Below are 16,732 nucleotides of genomic sequence, written 5' to 3' on the forward strand. Positions count from 1 at the left end.
TAATACATGGGACAAAATGCATTTATATACTAACATACACTAGAGTGTGCTGTCCATCCTGCTCATAGATCTTCGTCCTTCAGCAGAAGATATCTCTAATATCTTCTAAACAACACAGAGCAAATAACTGTTAATAAAGTTTATATCTTGTTCAGAAATAGATTAAGGTTAAAACTAACTCTATAACAAGAGAATAGCTAATAATGCTGTGAATGCTTTCCAACATTGTCCTCTTTCTTTTACGAATCCGGGAAACAATTATATGAGCAGTCGTTCAGTTTCTATGACCATAAATCTCAGCACACAGCAGGACATTAACAAGATATATAACAAGTCATAAAATAAGAAAAACGTCTTAAAGGAAGAGATATTTATATTAAGGTTGAAGGGAGGGGTTAAGGCTAGAGTTTCAGATGCATGCTGATCTGTTGGTCTGAGTGGCACACCAATTCCATAAAGAGAAATGCAGTGTTCTGCTGAGCCATCATACAATGTCATTAAAACCCCCGTGGTGTTTCAGTAGCTCGTGGCAGTCTCTCTGGATCATACTTACCGCCTTCTTCTCTTAGGTGAAAACCTCTCATCTGTCTATCCTGAATCCAGCTTGTCTTCTCTTTAGCAGCAGATGGATTTTATGATTTTGGACAGTATTTCTTTCCCTTTGGAACCTTATGATAAATTCAATCTTCCAGGATTTTCTTGAAAGCAATTGTAGATTTTAATTTGATCTGCAATAACAGAAGAAAAGAATTATATTTTATGTCAAATGAGTTTTGACATAAAATACAATGGTTCTTTTTTTTTTCAACAATATTTGGTGATGTGGTAACTATAGAGTGGTTAATGCAATAATAAAGATATCCATGCTTTATTATTGCTGAGATTTAGAGTTTGTTTGCAAAATTTTGTTGTAAATTAAACACTGATATTTCAGCTCTGTGTAAATGAGCTGAAAATTAGTGATTTTTGGAAAGTATTTAAAGTTTAATTACAATAGATTTATTCTTATTTATCTATATAAAATTTGTCTTTATGTTCAAATGAAAAGATTTGTGGTTAGAATTATTTTATGAGATACTTAACAGTCACAGTGCATTTAAATTTTAGATTTATGTTTTTTAGATGTAGTGCTAGAAGATTTATGAGTTTATATAATATTCTGAAACCTTATACCTGTGCACAGGGTTCAGTAGGCAATGTTCTTGTATGGTACGTGTGCTGTGACTATCAGTTATCATTGCATATGTCAACCTGTAAAATAATACATAAATGCATATCTTTCATCATATTTGTTCCATGACATAATTAAGAGGTTGACATTTATAGCAGTCTGATGTAAGTGTAAAATGGGAAGGATGTATCTGGAGCCCAGCAATGCTGTCATTATCATCATAAATCCAAATGATTTCAGACAGATGTTTTCCTTAATTATGCAAATTCAGGTAAAAGCTAATATATATTATTCATGCCATATTTGATCCGGTTAAGATTTCTTCATGTTAGTCACTCGTTATCATTTGAATACACAGAATTTCAAATGTCAGGCTCGATATCACATACCAAGAAGTGAGGTTATAAATGTGTCCTTGAAGATAAGCATATCACCATAAGAGGGATATGTAGTGAACAGCTGGCCTCTAACACTTACTAGCCTTTACTTAAATTAGAAGGGATTTTCATTCTGTCTCTATTGAAGGACTCTGCTCTTGAAGTCTATCATGTATTAGTTTCCAAAGAATATCAACACCGTCTAGATCAGCAGACCCAGACATCGAGCATCTGAGTTCCATGCATGGCTGATATTATTGTCTAGATGACTCTGTGAACAAATGCTTTTAAGCCTGTAAAGAATGAATAGTGTCAATTGGCTGAATAAGAAATAAGAAAAATTATATACAAGTTTAATCATATCTGCTCATGGATTTTTTTGTTAACTCACAATGTCATCTAGGAATGTCTTAGTTTATATTTCCCAAAAAGCTTGCAATTTGCCTGTAAATATTCTCCTGAAACAGAATTTCTCAGCGATATGAATTAAGCTGGGAGTGTTCATTTACCCTCACATTTAAAACAGAGAATGAATATTTTATTCCCTGAGTTCTAACAAATGCAACTTTTTAACCACAGGACCTGAATAAAACAAGAAGGCAAGATGTCAGAGTAAGAGTTCTAATCTAAATTACTGAAAGTGATAGTGTTTAATTTGTTGTTTTATCTCTTAAATACTCTTTTCATTACACTGCATATTTTACCTATTTTTGCATATAATACCTTGTTTTCTCTTTTTTTTCCCTCTTCTATATTTTTTCCCACTGAAAAGAAAAAAGATGTCCTCGAGTCGGAAGCATCAACTGAAGGTTGATGAGTATTACTATTGCCATTGCTGACAATACCCTCATTGCATCTTATTATTACTATGCCCATGTATTGTTTGCCAAATTAAATCTAAACTTTTACTTGTGTTCTCCAGAGCTTGATGCTTTCCATTGCTAAAGGTCTTCTAGAAGCTGAAGCAGTTGCAGCAGAAGAGACAAGGAACACTTATATGGATGAGACTTGTCCACCTTTGGAACTCTCAGGATCTCTTGCTGACCTTCAGGTGGATTCACATGCTAATCTATATTTATATAAGTGTTTTCATTATGACTCAAATAGAAGATAAACCTAGCAAACATTAGTTGTGTATTTAACATATGGTAGGTGTGCATTTGAATGGTTAAAGGCATACTAATGATTTGCACCTTGCTAACAAACAAATTTTCATAATAATGGAATGCAGGAGCTGTGCAAGAAGCTCCACACAAGGATCGACAAAATAGATGAGGAGCGATATGACCTGGAAAGCAAAGTGTCCAAGTCTAACAAAGAGGTATGGATGCTCTGTTACAGAAAAAAAAGAATTGTAGCATTTTATCATCGGCAGTGCATGAAATACTGTATCGCTTTTGATCTGTTTGCATGGAACAGATAGATGACCTGAAAATTAAAGTTCAAGATTTGCAAGGAAAGTTCAAGAAGCCAGCGCTGAAGAAGGTGCGCATGTCTGCAGACTCTATGCTTCAGGCTCTGCTCGGCTCCAAACACAAGGTGAACCTGGATCTGAGAGCCAACCTGAAACAAGTGAAGAAGGAGGTCAAAGAAGAGGTGGGTATAAATTAGACTTCAAAGCAACATGTGATGACCATTAATGGTGATGTCATTGCTTGGATATTCAATTTATGGTCTCTTGACTTTGTAAGACACTGAAACATTTAATGACTTGGTGTCAAGTTGTTTATTTCGTATATATTTTACAGTCTGCAGAGCAAGTTGGTGACTGGCGTAAGAACATTGAGGACAAGGCTGGTATGGATGGCAGGAAGAAGATGTTCGAGACCTCCTAATTACCTCATAGCACAATGCAGTTGATTGTTTTTGACTAGAAAAGCAGGCAGTGTACCTTTATTAAATATTGCCACATAATAGGCCATCATTCTTTTGTATATGATCTAAGGATAATATATTTCAAACCAGAAAGTCACCTGTTTAGTTCCTGTCTGCTGAATAGTAAGTACTGTACAAACATGCTACAAGTGATAAATAAATATCGGAAGTATTTTAACGATTCTTGTAGTTTGTCTGAATCTGTGCACTTGGTTTCAGAGTGTTTCTGATGTTTTATGGACAAAATACAAATGTCAGGGATTTGACAAAGTAGACATCGTTCAAAGGTTTCAGGGTCCCTAAATCCAGGCATGAGAAGCACAAGAATGTTTTGTTTTTTTTACCTGTTCTAACACACCTGAATAAACTCTTAAAAGTCTTGATAATTAGTTAATGAGTTAAATCGGGTGGATCAGAATGGGTGAGAAAAAGACATTTAAACCTCTCAAAAGAAAAATGGTTCATTTCTTCATGCACATCTGCAGGGATGGCTCGAGAGGATTTATCAGTTAATCAAGGCTTAACGAGCATTTCAGAGATGTCTGGTAAGTTGACTTTCAATCTGTCATGCAACACATCTCTTTCCTCTCTACCTGGTGTGCCAAATGTCTTGTTAATGTCTCTGTTGACACTGAAGTTTTTAATCGTACACATGCCAAGGCAACTCAATCATCTTGCTGGCAACTTAATTTGAACCCACAAAACTAACCACTAAATATAACTGGAACAACTAATTGTAACGGATACTTGTGACTGCTTTTTAATTTAATAGTGCTGCAGAGGCCCTAACGAAGACAGCAGGTGAAGACGTGAATAACTCCTGGTCAGAACTCGTAAAAGCAACGCAGAGAAACACTGACATCTATTGGTCACGTCTGGAACTACAGGTGCGACTTTCTAAGTTTACCCACAGTCTTGTTATTATAGAGTCTGTATACAGTCATTGGCTTTCCCTTTCCCCCTTTTTCTTATAAGTCTTATGCTTATTTCAGGTTAGTGAAAATTCATTAACAGTTAATTAGAAATTAAAGACTTGTATTAAGGCATGTATTAAGGCAATTACTAGATAAAATAGTACACTCCAAATATTTCCTTCATTTAGAATACATAAAGAACGTCGTCGCATCTTTTAGAAAACGAACAAAAACAAAACTGTGTTTATAATCCACAGATAAACCTGGTAGCTCTGCTTCGTGCATCTACCTGCTCCATCCTTACTGTGCGCTCACGCTCCTTTTTCTGTGCTTGTGGCTACAGGTGCCAGCCAATCACTGTCCAGGATTTTAGTGTGGTTCTGATTTATGGCTAGATGGTGCATTACTTTAGAGTGACCATTTGAGGGCAGTATTTAAACTTTTTCATTCAAAGGATAGACTACAATCTACAAAGGATAGACTACAATATAAATGCAAGCCTTGTTAAACTGGATATTCAAAAATATTTTAAAGCCAATAAACCTTTTTCCAGAGATGTGGAAAGAGGCCAGAGATGATGGCTCCATTAGGGGTCCATTGGATAAATAAGAAATATTAGCCTCCCAAAAGAGCTGTATTTGTTAGTCTTTAACATAGAAACTGTTGAAGTTTGAAGAACACTTTTAATTGTAGGGTTTCTGCTAAATGTTCCCACATGGCTGAGGTTTCTAGTCTTCTCCCATCTCTAGAGTGACCTTACTTTAGGTTTATTGTCTATGAGCACATTCAATCTTCCTTTCCTTTGCCTCTTTAGGAAGTTATTTAATGTCTGAAGTAGAACCCTGGTCAGAGTTTTGTTTAAACAGGTGCCAAGTAGAACAACTTTAGAAATCTCGAAACAGTAACCAATGAACCATTTCCCTCTATGACAGTCATATATTTCAGCCTGCATTTTTGTCCTGTCTTTAGCACATACTTTTACTTGTATTATACAATATTTATGCATGTATGGCTATTTTTTATATGCTAAGATTAGGCTTAGAAAAAATATCTTAAACGTTATTTTAGAAGTTTTCTTTCTTACTATAATACATTTTTGATACTATTGACTTAAGCAATTCATTAAGATGAAAGATTTTCTGACTCTGATTTCCTGCCATCTTTCATATGAACAAATTCCTGACAGAGGCTCTTGAGGGCAGTGGTGGATTGCAGGCACTGTTAAACAGGGTTCAAGAGAGAAATTCAATGAAAATTGCTATGAGATACTTAAAAAAGAAAGAAAATACAGAAATACAATCAAAACCTTATTGAATTAATTCGAACCTTCCTGTGAAATAAACTGAGTGCAAAAGTTGAAAGGAGGTACATTGGAAACCACTACTAACAATTTTTGATCTGTCAAAAAAAATAAATAAATAAATAAATAAATAAAAAAATCAATATTCAGCTCATAATTAACAACATTTCATAGGATTTTATACCATGCTTGGTGGAATCTATTCACTTTGTACTAAATAATGTCACCGTCATTCCCATACATATTTGATCTTGCCTGGCTATATTTAAGCAAAGTGATTAGCTGAGATTGGATGCAGTGTGTATTTCTGGGCACTGGCACACTAATGGCTTTGCTCTTATTACCATAAACAGGGTGGGAGGTATTTGTTAAGAGGTCCATGCCAGCCTTATATACTGTTAGCAACCAGTAATTGGGGTGCCAGTGGCTCATTTCCCTGAACCATTCCTCCATCAAGCCAGCACCACTGTCACAACTTTTCATATAGGTGAGTGTAAGGTGCACTACACACTTTCCTCTGATTGCTCTTTGTACTTTATAATCTTCCTTTGCTATAAAAAGTCTGCTTGGCTTCTGGTTCGTTCTTAGCTCTTGCTGATGGATTGTTTGGCAATTAATGATGAGATGAGACATACCAAAAGTTTTTTTTGTGGTATATCCTTGTTTTAACCTTTGGGAATCATAATGTTTTGTATATGTATACATAATGTACACAGAAGAACAAATGTTTTTAAAGCTTAATATTTGGATGTTTGTTTAGCCACAGGAAAAAAATCTGCACTGCTTAAATTTGGGTTTGAAGATCTAAGAGTTACCATGATAAATTGTATGTTAGATTTGCATCGCTGTTATTTACAGTACTGTATAAGGCGTTCTTATTTGGTTGCCTAGTTTACCTTTTTCACAATATTGCTATATTTTTTAAGTGACAGATTGCATAATGGTAATAATTTAAACCTTATTAAACCTTTTTGTGTCATATTTGTTCAGAGATGCTTGTATGTTCCTGACAGGAATGCCTGGTAGTGATAAAGACCTGGAATGCAGTAGCTTTCATAGAAATGGGAAATGTTCAATACTGTATTTTGCACTCAGGGTGCAGATTTCTCACTGTATCTTGAAGAAGAAACTGCTGAAGAAATTGTAGAGCTTTGTTCATAGCCCTGACTCAGCTGGTTTAGTAGATTTAAAACTGTGACTCGGTGTATAGACATACAGGTATCTGTCAAAATGAAAGGTCCAGAAAATGTTGGGGGAATATGATAAGCTCTGCCCTGATTAATATTAGCATACTGATGATGATAGAGGGAGTTGGTGGGGTCAGGGGCTCCTGTTAAAGCTATCTGTAGAGACTTTTCCAGAAGCTGAGGTTGGACATTAGATATCAAAGGATGAAACATATTCAACAAGCTTCCAGGAAGCCTTAGCATGCTTGTGGGTGTAATTAATATGCATCAAGAGTATTTTATATACTTGAGCACACCTACTTCTGATAGTATTAATGTTGTGTTAAGTCTTATGTGTGTAACATCTGTTGGGTTTCCTGGGCAAGTCATAACATTCAGAGCAACTAAAAGAAACATGGTTAACAGTAATCGCCAATGTGTAGAACTCCACTTGAGGATTTAAGGATATTAAAATTCAAATAAATACACTGTTAATTATTATAAAATATGAAATATCTAAAATGCTTTTTCTGTATGTATATTTTCAGGGCTGGGAAATTAAAAAGAAGCCGTCAAGATGTCTGAGTACGTATTTAGATTTCCAAATGGGCTCTTGGTCTGGGGGCACGGTGGCTTTAATTTGGGGTTTGATTCTTGCCTTTGCCCTGCATTCACAAAGTATGCATGTTCTCCCTGGGTTTCCTCTGTGTATTTTGATTGATTAGCATATCTAAATAGTCCATAGTGTGTGAATGGTGTGATTGTGCCCTGTGATGGCTTGGCACCCCATTCCGGTGTCCCCTCCAATGAGTGGAAGAATGGATGTTTAGTTTTCTTTTGTAATTATATATTCTACATTTTTCTGTGCTCTATTTAGCACCCTACAGGTTTATCTTTCAGATCTTTTACAGATTCTGTAAAACCCTAAACCTCTATGAACATGGGGAAAAAACCCCCAAAAAATAACAACAACACCAACAACAAAAAAACACAGCTGGTAAACTCTCTTGTATCAGCATACGTTAGTATATGTAATGGTTGCTAATATTCTGGATACTGTTTCCAATATTTTTCTCATTTAGAAAAAAGATGACTTCAAGCCGCAGGCACAATCTCAAGGTAAAAACAATTGTCCTTTCTTTTATTAAAAAAAATTACATTCTGATCAAAAATAACAACAGTGACTACAATGTACATATCATCAAACTGCATGTTTTTCTTTACAGAGTTTGATGCTTTCGATAGCTAAGGGTTTGCTGGAGAAAGAAGCCAAACAGTCTAAGATTGACAAGGAGACCTACATGGCACAGAACTGCCCTGAGCTCACCTTGCCACACTCAGTGCAAGAGCTGCAGGTATGCCACATTCAATATTACACTCAACTCACACATTCAAACTAATGATGCTTATAGTGACACTCAAACAACTTCCTGATTCATGTAACACAATGAAGTACCAAGAACTACCAAATGTATTTAGTTTTATTATGAAAAACTACTTAAAACACACACACACACACACACACACACACACACACACACACACACACACACACACACACACACACACACACACACACACACACACACACACACACACACACACACACAAACCCTAATAACTAACTAGAAGACATGACAGTGAAGTTCTAAGTGTTGTTGTTATATAGTAGAAGTGAACTATTGAACTATTTGGATTGATGCATCCATTTAAAAGGCAACAATTACAATAAATCAAGTGATTAATTTCAATAAAAAAATTAGTGATTACTGATATTATTATTATAAAAAATACAACTTGTGTGGAAAAAATTACATTTTTATACTAATGTGTAAATAGGCTAGAAAGGTGATTTGCCCATAACCTTGATACTTAAAAGAATCCTTCTCTCCATCATTGCATTCATTAATTGATTGTATGCTTACTCCAGACTCAAATAAGTTTGTCACATTTTATGGTCAAAATTGAATTATATGATAACAGATTAAGTAGTGTCATAAAAAAATATTAAATTTTAAAAATTAAAAATTAAAATCATTTAAATTTAAATTGTATTATATGGTTTGGATGTCTGAGGTTTATACTATTAATATATAGGCTATAATATCAATCTCACAGTCATATTACCAAGACCAAAGCCATTCGATTCAGCTTGATTTAATTGACATTTACATTCTTTAATCTTTTTTTATTGTATTTATTTATTTTGTATTATATTATTTTGTTATATATGAATTCTAATATTTATTATGATCCAGTAATTTGCTCTAAGATGAGTAATAATAAGAATTTAGGTTTTATTTGAGACTTTCCAACAACTGAGCTGAAGTGATTTCATTGATTCCCTCTTATCTTTGTCCTTCTGTCAAAAATGTGTCATTATCAATGAATGAAAATTAAAAGAAGAAAAAGAAGTCTTTTATTTAGGCTCAGAGTTAAGGTCCGGTCTCTCGTTACTTACTAAAGCTTACTAAAGCTGTCCATGCTTAACCTGCGTGTCATGAGATCATAACAGCCGTGGGATCAAGACAAGGTTTATGCATGGATGCTTAAATGTAAAAGAAAGTGTTACCTAATAGCCCCAGTCAACAAATACATATTTTTATACTCATTGCTGTATGCTGGGAAATGAGTGTAACTAGCTATAATTTATAGCTGAATGAAATTTTTAATGAACAATATTTTTTACCAAAACTTCTTACTCCCGAAAGTCTAACATTCTGGAAGAAACACAGAATATATACACTTTGTGTTATTTTCTAATTCACCTTGTCATTAGGAGCTGTGCAAGAAGCTGCACCAAACCATCGACAAGGTTGATGAGGAGAGATATGACTTGGATTCCAAAGTACAGAAGGGAGACAAAGAGGTAAAATACTGATGTAATTTTCCTGAGCGTTTTGATAATTTTGACTGTATTGGTGTTTAAATAACTTTTGACCGTGAATTGATTTGCATATGTGTATACAGATTGAGGATCTTAAGATTAAGGTGATTGACCTGAAGGGCAAGTTTAAGAAGCCAGCTTTGAGGAAGGTGCGCATGTCTGCTGATCAGATGCTTCAGGCTCTGCTCGGCTCCAAACACAAGGTATCTCTGGACCTGAGAGCAAACCTTAAACAAGTGAAGAAGGAAGTCAAGGAGGAGGTGGGTGCTATATATTATACTAACTTAGCATTAAAAACTAAAACATTAGTTTTTATCTCTCTTTGCTTCTATATCATTTTAAAGAAGAAGTGGGCTATATTTATAATATAGATTAGTGACTTAACCTGTGATTTAAAAACAACAAAGCTATCTCTGTTTTTGTAAGTGAGTTGGACTTAATAAAATCATTTAAAAGCACAGAAGAATGTATTTTTATTATCATTATTTTATTGTATTCTTCAGCCAAAAACATGCATTTTTGGTTTCACAGGTTGTAGATGTCGGTGACTGGCGTAAGAACGTTGAGGACAAGGCTGGCATGGATGGCAGAAAGAAGATGTTTGAGGGCGAGGCTTAAATTTCTGGACATTTTTCTTTTCTTGCTCTGAATACTCTTTACAGCATGTAGTGTCTCACCTTTTCGCAGTAGTTGGATCATTTATTCCAGTACTAATGCCTGCTAATTACATTTGTTTCATGCAGTATATTTGTTCTGAAGGGTAAATGTATGTTACTGCAGAAGCACTACCATTAAATGAATTGGCATGAAAAACCTATACCAATAATGCTTCTTTTGTATTCTTTTATTTTCAAATGATATCATCACAACAAAATTCTATATATTGATTTATATCGCATACTTTTTAACTTTCTCAAGACCACTGGATATCACTAGAACATCAACAACCTAATCTCGCTCCTCTAATTTAATGACAGTATTTTTGGTTTATTCCAATGAAGACTTTTTATTTTTTAATTATTTGTGTTTTATTTTCTGTTCTATTTATTTTCCCTCTAATCATACATGTATTTAAACATGTACTCTAATAAGCTACATCACTGCTTATTTGACCAACTATATTATAAGTCATTTAAAAGAATTAAGAGAAGAATTCTTTTGGCCAACACCTTTGACACATGCCCTGGTAAGCAACCCTGTTTATTTTTAGTACAATTTTGGAAATGGTCAATAAATTGAGACTTAACTTTTTGTTAGACAATATTTTAGGCATTTTCATTGTATATTATACACTCTATTATTGTGTTATATATTTTGAGCATATTGAGCTTTCACTGTGTCAACTGCAGGTTAAGAAGGACCCCGCACTTAAGAGAGGTCTCAGACCTCTTCAAGAAAAGGAAATTTATGAGGTCTGCCGAGTTTGCACTGGAAGTATTTCAGGAACTCGATGGGCTATTGGCCTGGGGTGGAATCCACTTCCATAAAGAGTACCCTTGGGATCTGCTGAGCCATCAGTGTAGCCCATATATATCCTATTTAACTTTTCCTTCTCTTGGTGGTCTCAACCAGTCTTTCCTGTCCTTTTGCCAAGTGTGTTCTGCCCTCGCTCTTGTGTATAGGTGAGCATTTTCTAGCTAAATGCAGCTAATTTGGATAAAATCACAACCATTACATGTTTGCTGAAAATGTCTGAGGTTAGAATAATATCTAGGTATGTAAAGGATTTATCTAAATAAAAGTATTTTGCACGTATGGTAAGTGTCTTTCCTTTTTTCTTCTAGCTTTGCATGTGCTAACTCAGAGTGAGAGAGTTATTTGAGAGAGAAATTGATTGCATTTGTGAAGGAAGCCACAATCTTTAATTGGTATTAGGAACTAAGAGAGTTTCCCAAGGAAGTATTTCAGTTATTATTTGGTTACAGTTCTTACTGAACATATTGAACTTAATGTGGAAAATAATTTTCTTTTATCAGATTATTGAACACATTTTTTTTTATATCATTTTATTATTCATAGTGTGATGTCTGACATATGTAACTGCCAAAATATGTAAATGTAAAGTTTTATGAAATTGGCTTTCTATCTGCTCAGGTTTAATATAATCAACCTTATAGCACTAATAGAGTAAACTATTAACATTGAAATGTTGTTTACTTTGTGATAGACCCTTAACTTTTACTGAAACAACAATTTCTTAAGCTCTAGAGCTAAAAAATTGATCTTTAATTTAATTCTATAACAAGTTTTTTTTTAATTTTCTACGATTATTGACTATTGATTGTCTATATTTAATTCTCTTTTTCATATCATAAATTTCAATTTGAACCCTAATCATGCTATTTTAAACCTTAAACTTTTATTAATGTTAAGTTGACCTTTGCAATGAGCAGGCTGCATGTCACAGATGTTATTTGACACTGTGCCACTAAATTTAGCGATCCTTAGGAGTACAAAGTACATATTCATGCTTATGGTGGGAATAATGGAGATCCTACCCAAAAAAAAAAAAAAATCCAGAGAACACCACCGGGTGAGAAAGTAAAGGTCTGTGATGTATTATGTGTAAAGCTCTGACAGTGTAATAAATACTCTTGTTTATTTTTTATGTTTGGTTTACAGGGTGTGAGCACAACAACTGCCAAGATGTCAGAGTAAGTTCTGTAGCTAAACTTTACATGTTATGTTTGTCACAGTTAATCCCAGCCACAGAATAGGTTGAATAAATGAGTGCAAATGTTTGCAAACCCTTTGAAAATGTGGTTATGAAATATTCTCCAACATCCTGTATATTTTCATGCTATTCATTTCGAACTGCTTCTAATGTGTGCTACACACACACACACACACACACACACACACACACACACACACACACACACACACACACACACACACACACACACACACACACACACACACACACACAGTCTCGCAATGGAGAGCATGGCCATGAAAAAACTTTTTTCTTATAATTGAGGTTTTCTCATTTTTCTTAATCTTATACTTGAGATTTTATTTCTTTTTAACTTCCTTTTTTGTACTTTTTCCCCCCTTTCTTTACTTTTGTCTGTACCTTTTCCTCTTCCTTTCTATTAAGAATCCATGGGGCATAACATTTTGCACAATTATTTTTGTTAATTTAGTCAAGATTGTGCACATTTCTTAGATCTGTGCGATGTATTAGATGTAATAATCCCATAATGAAATTCATGAAAATAATATTACATTTTCATTCCTGAACAGGAAAAAGCTTACATCCAGCCGCAGGTATCACTTGAAGGTAAATCAGATTAAAATGAAACCAATTAAATCTTCATCCTGAACATCATAAACAATTTAATAACCATAGTAAACAACCTGAAGTAATTTCTTCAACCATCCACATTTCTCATTCTGTACTTTAGAGCCTGCTGCTCTCCATTGCTGCTGGCTTGCTGGAGGCTGAGGCCAAGCAGCTTGTTGAGGATAAGGAGACTTACTTAAATGAGCAATGCCAACAACAGGGCCTTCCAAGCTCTGTGCAGGAGTTGCAGGTAAGAGCAATCACAAGCATAATAAAGATAAACCTGAATCTGTCAAAGACAACAAAGCCAAAGAACTGCTCTTTTATGTCATAACTACATAAAAATAACATTTACATATGCTCATGTGGCTTATTTGGATCAAAATCTACAGCTATGCAGCACATGTCAGATAATTATTGTAAACACAATGAAAGTATGGACCATACAAATCTCTTTGTGTTGTGTCACAGAAAGAATTTATTTATCCAGTGATAATCCACAGATATAGCTGAGTAGTTATGGTCCAGGGCATAAGAAGCTCACTGGCAGTCCCTGGCAGGTTGAAGTGAAAACCCTATCTATGTGTTACATTACTATATTCTCATATCCTTAACCTTTTCCTTGTCTCTTAGGACCTGTGCAGGAAGCTCCATCAGTGCATTGAAAAAGTTGATGAGGAGAGGTATGACATGGAGGCGAAGGTTGCAAAGACAAACAAAGAAGTAAGAACAAAATGTACCACATGTAAGCAACATACAATACCTATAAGTTTTAATACTAGTTTTTAAACATTACTTCTTTTTTTTAGATTGATGACTTGAAGATTAAAGTTCAGGACCTGAAGGGCAAGTTTAAGAAGCCAGCTTTGAGGAAGGTGCGCATGTCTGCTGATCAGATGCTTCAGGCTCTGCTCGGCTCCAAACACAAGGTGTCTCTGGACCTGAGAGCAAACCTGAAACAAGTGAAGAAGGAGGTCAAGGAGGAGGTGGGCATAAAAGAAGACTTTAAAGAAACATGTGAACTTGTTAACATGTTAAAATGCTTTCTGCATTGTTTCTGACATTTTCTGGTTTATTTTTTACAGTCTGCAGAACAAGTTGGTGACTGGCGTAAGAACATTGAGGACAAGGCTGGTATGGACGGCAGGAAGAAGATGTTTGAGTCCGAGGCTTAAGAGGGAACAGTGATTATTATCTGATTCAGCTTAAATTATCTATGGCAGTTGTTCTGTAATCCCCTACACACTATTGTTTCAATAAAGGTGGTTTACCGGTCAATTTTCACATTTTTTTTTTACACCTCATGTGTATGATATTAAATACAAAGTGTATAGAGTGTACTGAAATATATATATGTGCCCTTTATGTTTGCTCATGCGTAAAGCAAATAAATGTGGTTTAAAATAACATACATCTTTGAATCTCTATTGAATAGGCCACCCCTCACCTTCAATAAAACATAATTGTGTTAAAAATAATAAATGTAGATTTCCACAATATAATAGTCACAGTATTGGTAAAGGAGTTGCAGGTAAGAGCAATCAAATTAAATTCTGAAGTATTAGTTATCACACTGAATTAATCACTAATCGAAAAGAAAACACTAAGAAAACAGAAAACAAGGCTTTAAACTTCTATAAACTTCTATCTCTCCTACCTGTTTGAATACAAATGAAATCTAGCTTCAGTTACAAACATTGCTGTTCATTGAGTTCTTGATTAGCTGACTGGCTGCAATCCTGTCTTCCAGAACAAACCATTTATGATGAAGAAATACATACATCCTATAGTCTACAACTTCTGAGTGTTATAGAATACTTTGTATAATTTGTTGGGTACAGCAACAACAAAATCTTTCCAAAAGAAAAGTCTGTCCTGACAAAGTGTGTGTGTGTGTGTGTGTGTGTGTGTGTGTGTGTGTGTGTGTGTGTGTGTGTGTGTGTGTGTGTGTGTGTGTGTGTGTGTGTGTGTGTGTGTGTGTGTGTGTGTGTGTGAGAATGTTTGAGAGGGATCACTCAACCTCAAAACAGTACACAATACACACCTCAACATGTGATTCAGGGACAAGGTTCATACTCTTTCTGTAATTGTATGATGTTGAGTCTAATTTAATAATTCATTACTTTTTTGTAAGATTTTAAATAATTATAATTTTAAAACCTAAAACATCAAATCATTGACCAAATTTAATTATGACAAAGAGACATTTCACACAGTGGTGTGTTTCCAGGCTTCTGGTGAAATGAATAATTTGGCTGTGGAATCAGTTCTCTCACCGAGACAGAAAGAGCATGTTTTATTCTAGGCAAGTCATGCTCATGCAAGGGAATCAAATAACTTTGAGGTTGTAATGAAATTAGATTGTAACAATTTTCTTGTTTTTTTCTGTCATGCCCAAAATGCATAACAAAAATATTCTCTAATTTCACCAAGTTCTTTCATAAATTCTAAATCCAGTCATACTGGAAAAAAAGTTAAAAATGTTAATTGAAAAAAGATTTCTAAATGTAAATTTAATTCATATTGACTTTTTTTTTAAATCGAAGATTATATAACAGGGTGAAGTGAATATTGGCCCAGGATTAGTTGATGTAGCAGGCAAGCACTTGCCCCTATGATCTCATGTGCCATGTGACTGTTTATTCATAATTTCCTACAGAATATATATTTTAAAGTCTCACTTATTAAGCTAAACCAAATAAACAATGTTTTGTTGCATTGTTCTGGAGTACCCGATAACATGACATTATGATCCACATGATCAGGAATATGATGTGCAATTTACAAGTGTCAGTTTATTAACAGCCCAAAACCTATTAACGTCGTTTAAACTATAGGTCACTTTTCTCCAATCCTCTTTTAGTCTAGTAGAAATAATTAATCTTCAGTCCCTTGACGAACAACTGCGTTATTGCTATTTTTTATTTTTTATTTTTTGCAAATGATCCAGAAAGACCCAAAACAACTTTCACTGCAGCAAGTGACTTTCATTTCCAGACAAATATTTTCAGCCCAGTCAGTTTCCCCTAACTGAACTCAGACACCTGGTGTCTCCATTTATGGTGAAGGCTGCCTGACGTTAATAGCCCCTGCCATGCCCACTTGTTTAGTGTCTGCTGTTCTTAAGTTTCCTCTAGAAGCTCAAATGTGGGACCAAGATGAGTTGACTTGCTAAGAATATCTCCTGAATCTGAAGCACTGAATGCAAGAGGATACTGAGCTATGTTAGGTGCACAAGACATGCACTGAGACACTCTAAGTTGTAAAATATGAGCTACAGTAGGTGGCATTTTTACCCCTTCCTGTATACCATGTTGAAATTTTACATTTTTATTTTGAAGTATAATGAATATAATGTGTTTGAAATCATCTTATTGCCTGACTTAATATGTATTTAGGTTATCATTATCCAACGTTTTTTGACAGTGACATATTGCATACTTTTCTAGAAATAAAAAAGATAATAAACCGAGTCAGCGGGGCTGTTAAAGCTAACATGTTATTATGGCAATGATGTCATGACCCACTGCAGATTCTTTTAAATGCCGGAAAGTGTGAGAAAACAGACTTGAAAGCAGCTGCTTCCACTCAATACAGAGAGCACACACCACAGCACAGCTCACAGAGTACACAGCAGACTTCAAGTCTCCAACACATATATGGAAAAGCAGGTTTAATACCTGGAGTAACTAATATGGGGAATTTTTATATTTGAAGAAATTAGGTAGTAACTTGATCCTAACAGTTTGGAGCTAG

The 16,732-nt window shown here is 34.7% G+C and overlaps 3 protein-coding genes across 3 annotated transcripts; all 3 read left to right on the forward strand.

Annotated features, from left to right (window-relative positions):
* Positions 1-478: 478 nt before the first annotated feature.
* LOC113659925 (troponin I, fast skeletal muscle-like) lies at positions 479-7,388 on the forward strand. Its single transcript, XM_027173014.2, has 10 exons — positions 479-569; positions 2,128-2,160; positions 2,321-2,357; positions 2,471-2,599; positions 2,780-2,869; positions 2,968-3,144; positions 3,297-3,968; positions 4,196-4,310; positions 5,991-6,124; positions 7,352-7,388. Exons 2-7 carry the CDS (start codon positions 2,153-2,155, stop codon positions 3,381-3,383), a joined length of 528 nt encoding a protein of 175 aa, XP_027028815.1. The 5' UTR covers positions 479-569; positions 2,128-2,152; the 3' UTR covers positions 3,384-3,968; positions 4,196-4,310; positions 5,991-6,124; positions 7,352-7,388.
* Positions 6,023-10,507, forward strand: LOC113659907 (troponin I, fast skeletal muscle-like). The gene is made up of 7 exons (XM_027172978.2): positions 6,023-6,124; positions 7,352-7,388; positions 7,886-7,922; positions 8,030-8,158; positions 9,583-9,672; positions 9,774-9,950; positions 10,222-10,507. The coding sequence occupies exons 2-7, from the start codon at positions 7,381-7,383 to the stop codon at positions 10,306-10,308; spliced, it is 528 nt and encodes a 175-aa protein (XP_027028779.1). The 5' UTR covers positions 6,023-6,124; positions 7,352-7,380; the 3' UTR covers positions 10,309-10,507.
* Positions 10,508-10,741: 234 nt separating this feature from the next.
* Positions 10,742-14,254, forward strand: LOC113659906 (troponin I, fast skeletal muscle-like). Its single transcript, XM_027172977.2, has 7 exons — positions 10,742-11,312; positions 12,313-12,344; positions 12,937-12,973; positions 13,098-13,226; positions 13,610-13,699; positions 13,786-13,962; positions 14,062-14,254. Exons 2-7 carry the CDS (start codon positions 12,337-12,339, stop codon positions 14,149-14,151), a joined length of 531 nt encoding a protein of 176 aa, XP_027028778.1. The 5' UTR covers positions 10,742-11,312; positions 12,313-12,336; the 3' UTR covers positions 14,152-14,254.
* The last annotated feature ends 2,478 nt before the right edge of the window (positions 14,255-16,732 follow it).

Source organism: Tachysurus fulvidraco, chromosome 10, assembly GCF_022655615.1.
Source record: "Tachysurus fulvidraco isolate hzauxx_2018 chromosome 10, HZAU_PFXX_2.0, whole genome shotgun sequence".
Lineage (NCBI taxonomy): Eukaryota > Metazoa > Chordata > Actinopteri > Siluriformes > Bagridae > Tachysurus > Tachysurus fulvidraco.

Coding starts and splice junctions, on each gene's coding strand:
- LOC113659925 (XM_027173014.2), top strand. Junction 2,870..2,967: donor TGTCCAAGTCTAACAAAGAG/GTATGGATGCTC, acceptor TGCATGGAACAG/ATAGATGACCTGAAAATTAA. Junction 3,145..3,296: donor AGAAGGAGGTCAAAGAAGAG/GTGGGTATAAAT, acceptor TATATTTTACAG/TCTGCAGAGCAAGTTGGTGA.
- LOC113659907 (XM_027172978.2), top strand. Junction 8,159..9,582: donor ACTCAGTGCAAGAGCTGCAG/GTATGCCACATT, acceptor CCTTGTCATTAG/GAGCTGTGCAAGAAGCTGCA. Junction 9,673..9,773: donor TACAGAAGGGAGACAAAGAG/GTAAAATACTGA, acceptor ATGTGTATACAG/ATTGAGGATCTTAAGATTAA.
- LOC113659906 (XM_027172977.2), top strand. Junction 12,974..13,097: donor GCCGCAGGTATCACTTGAAG/GTAAATCAGATT, acceptor TCTGTACTTTAG/AGCCTGCTGCTCTCCATTGC. Junction 13,700..13,785: donor TTGCAAAGACAAACAAAGAA/GTAAGAACAAAA, acceptor TCTTTTTTTTAG/ATTGATGACTTGAAGATTAA.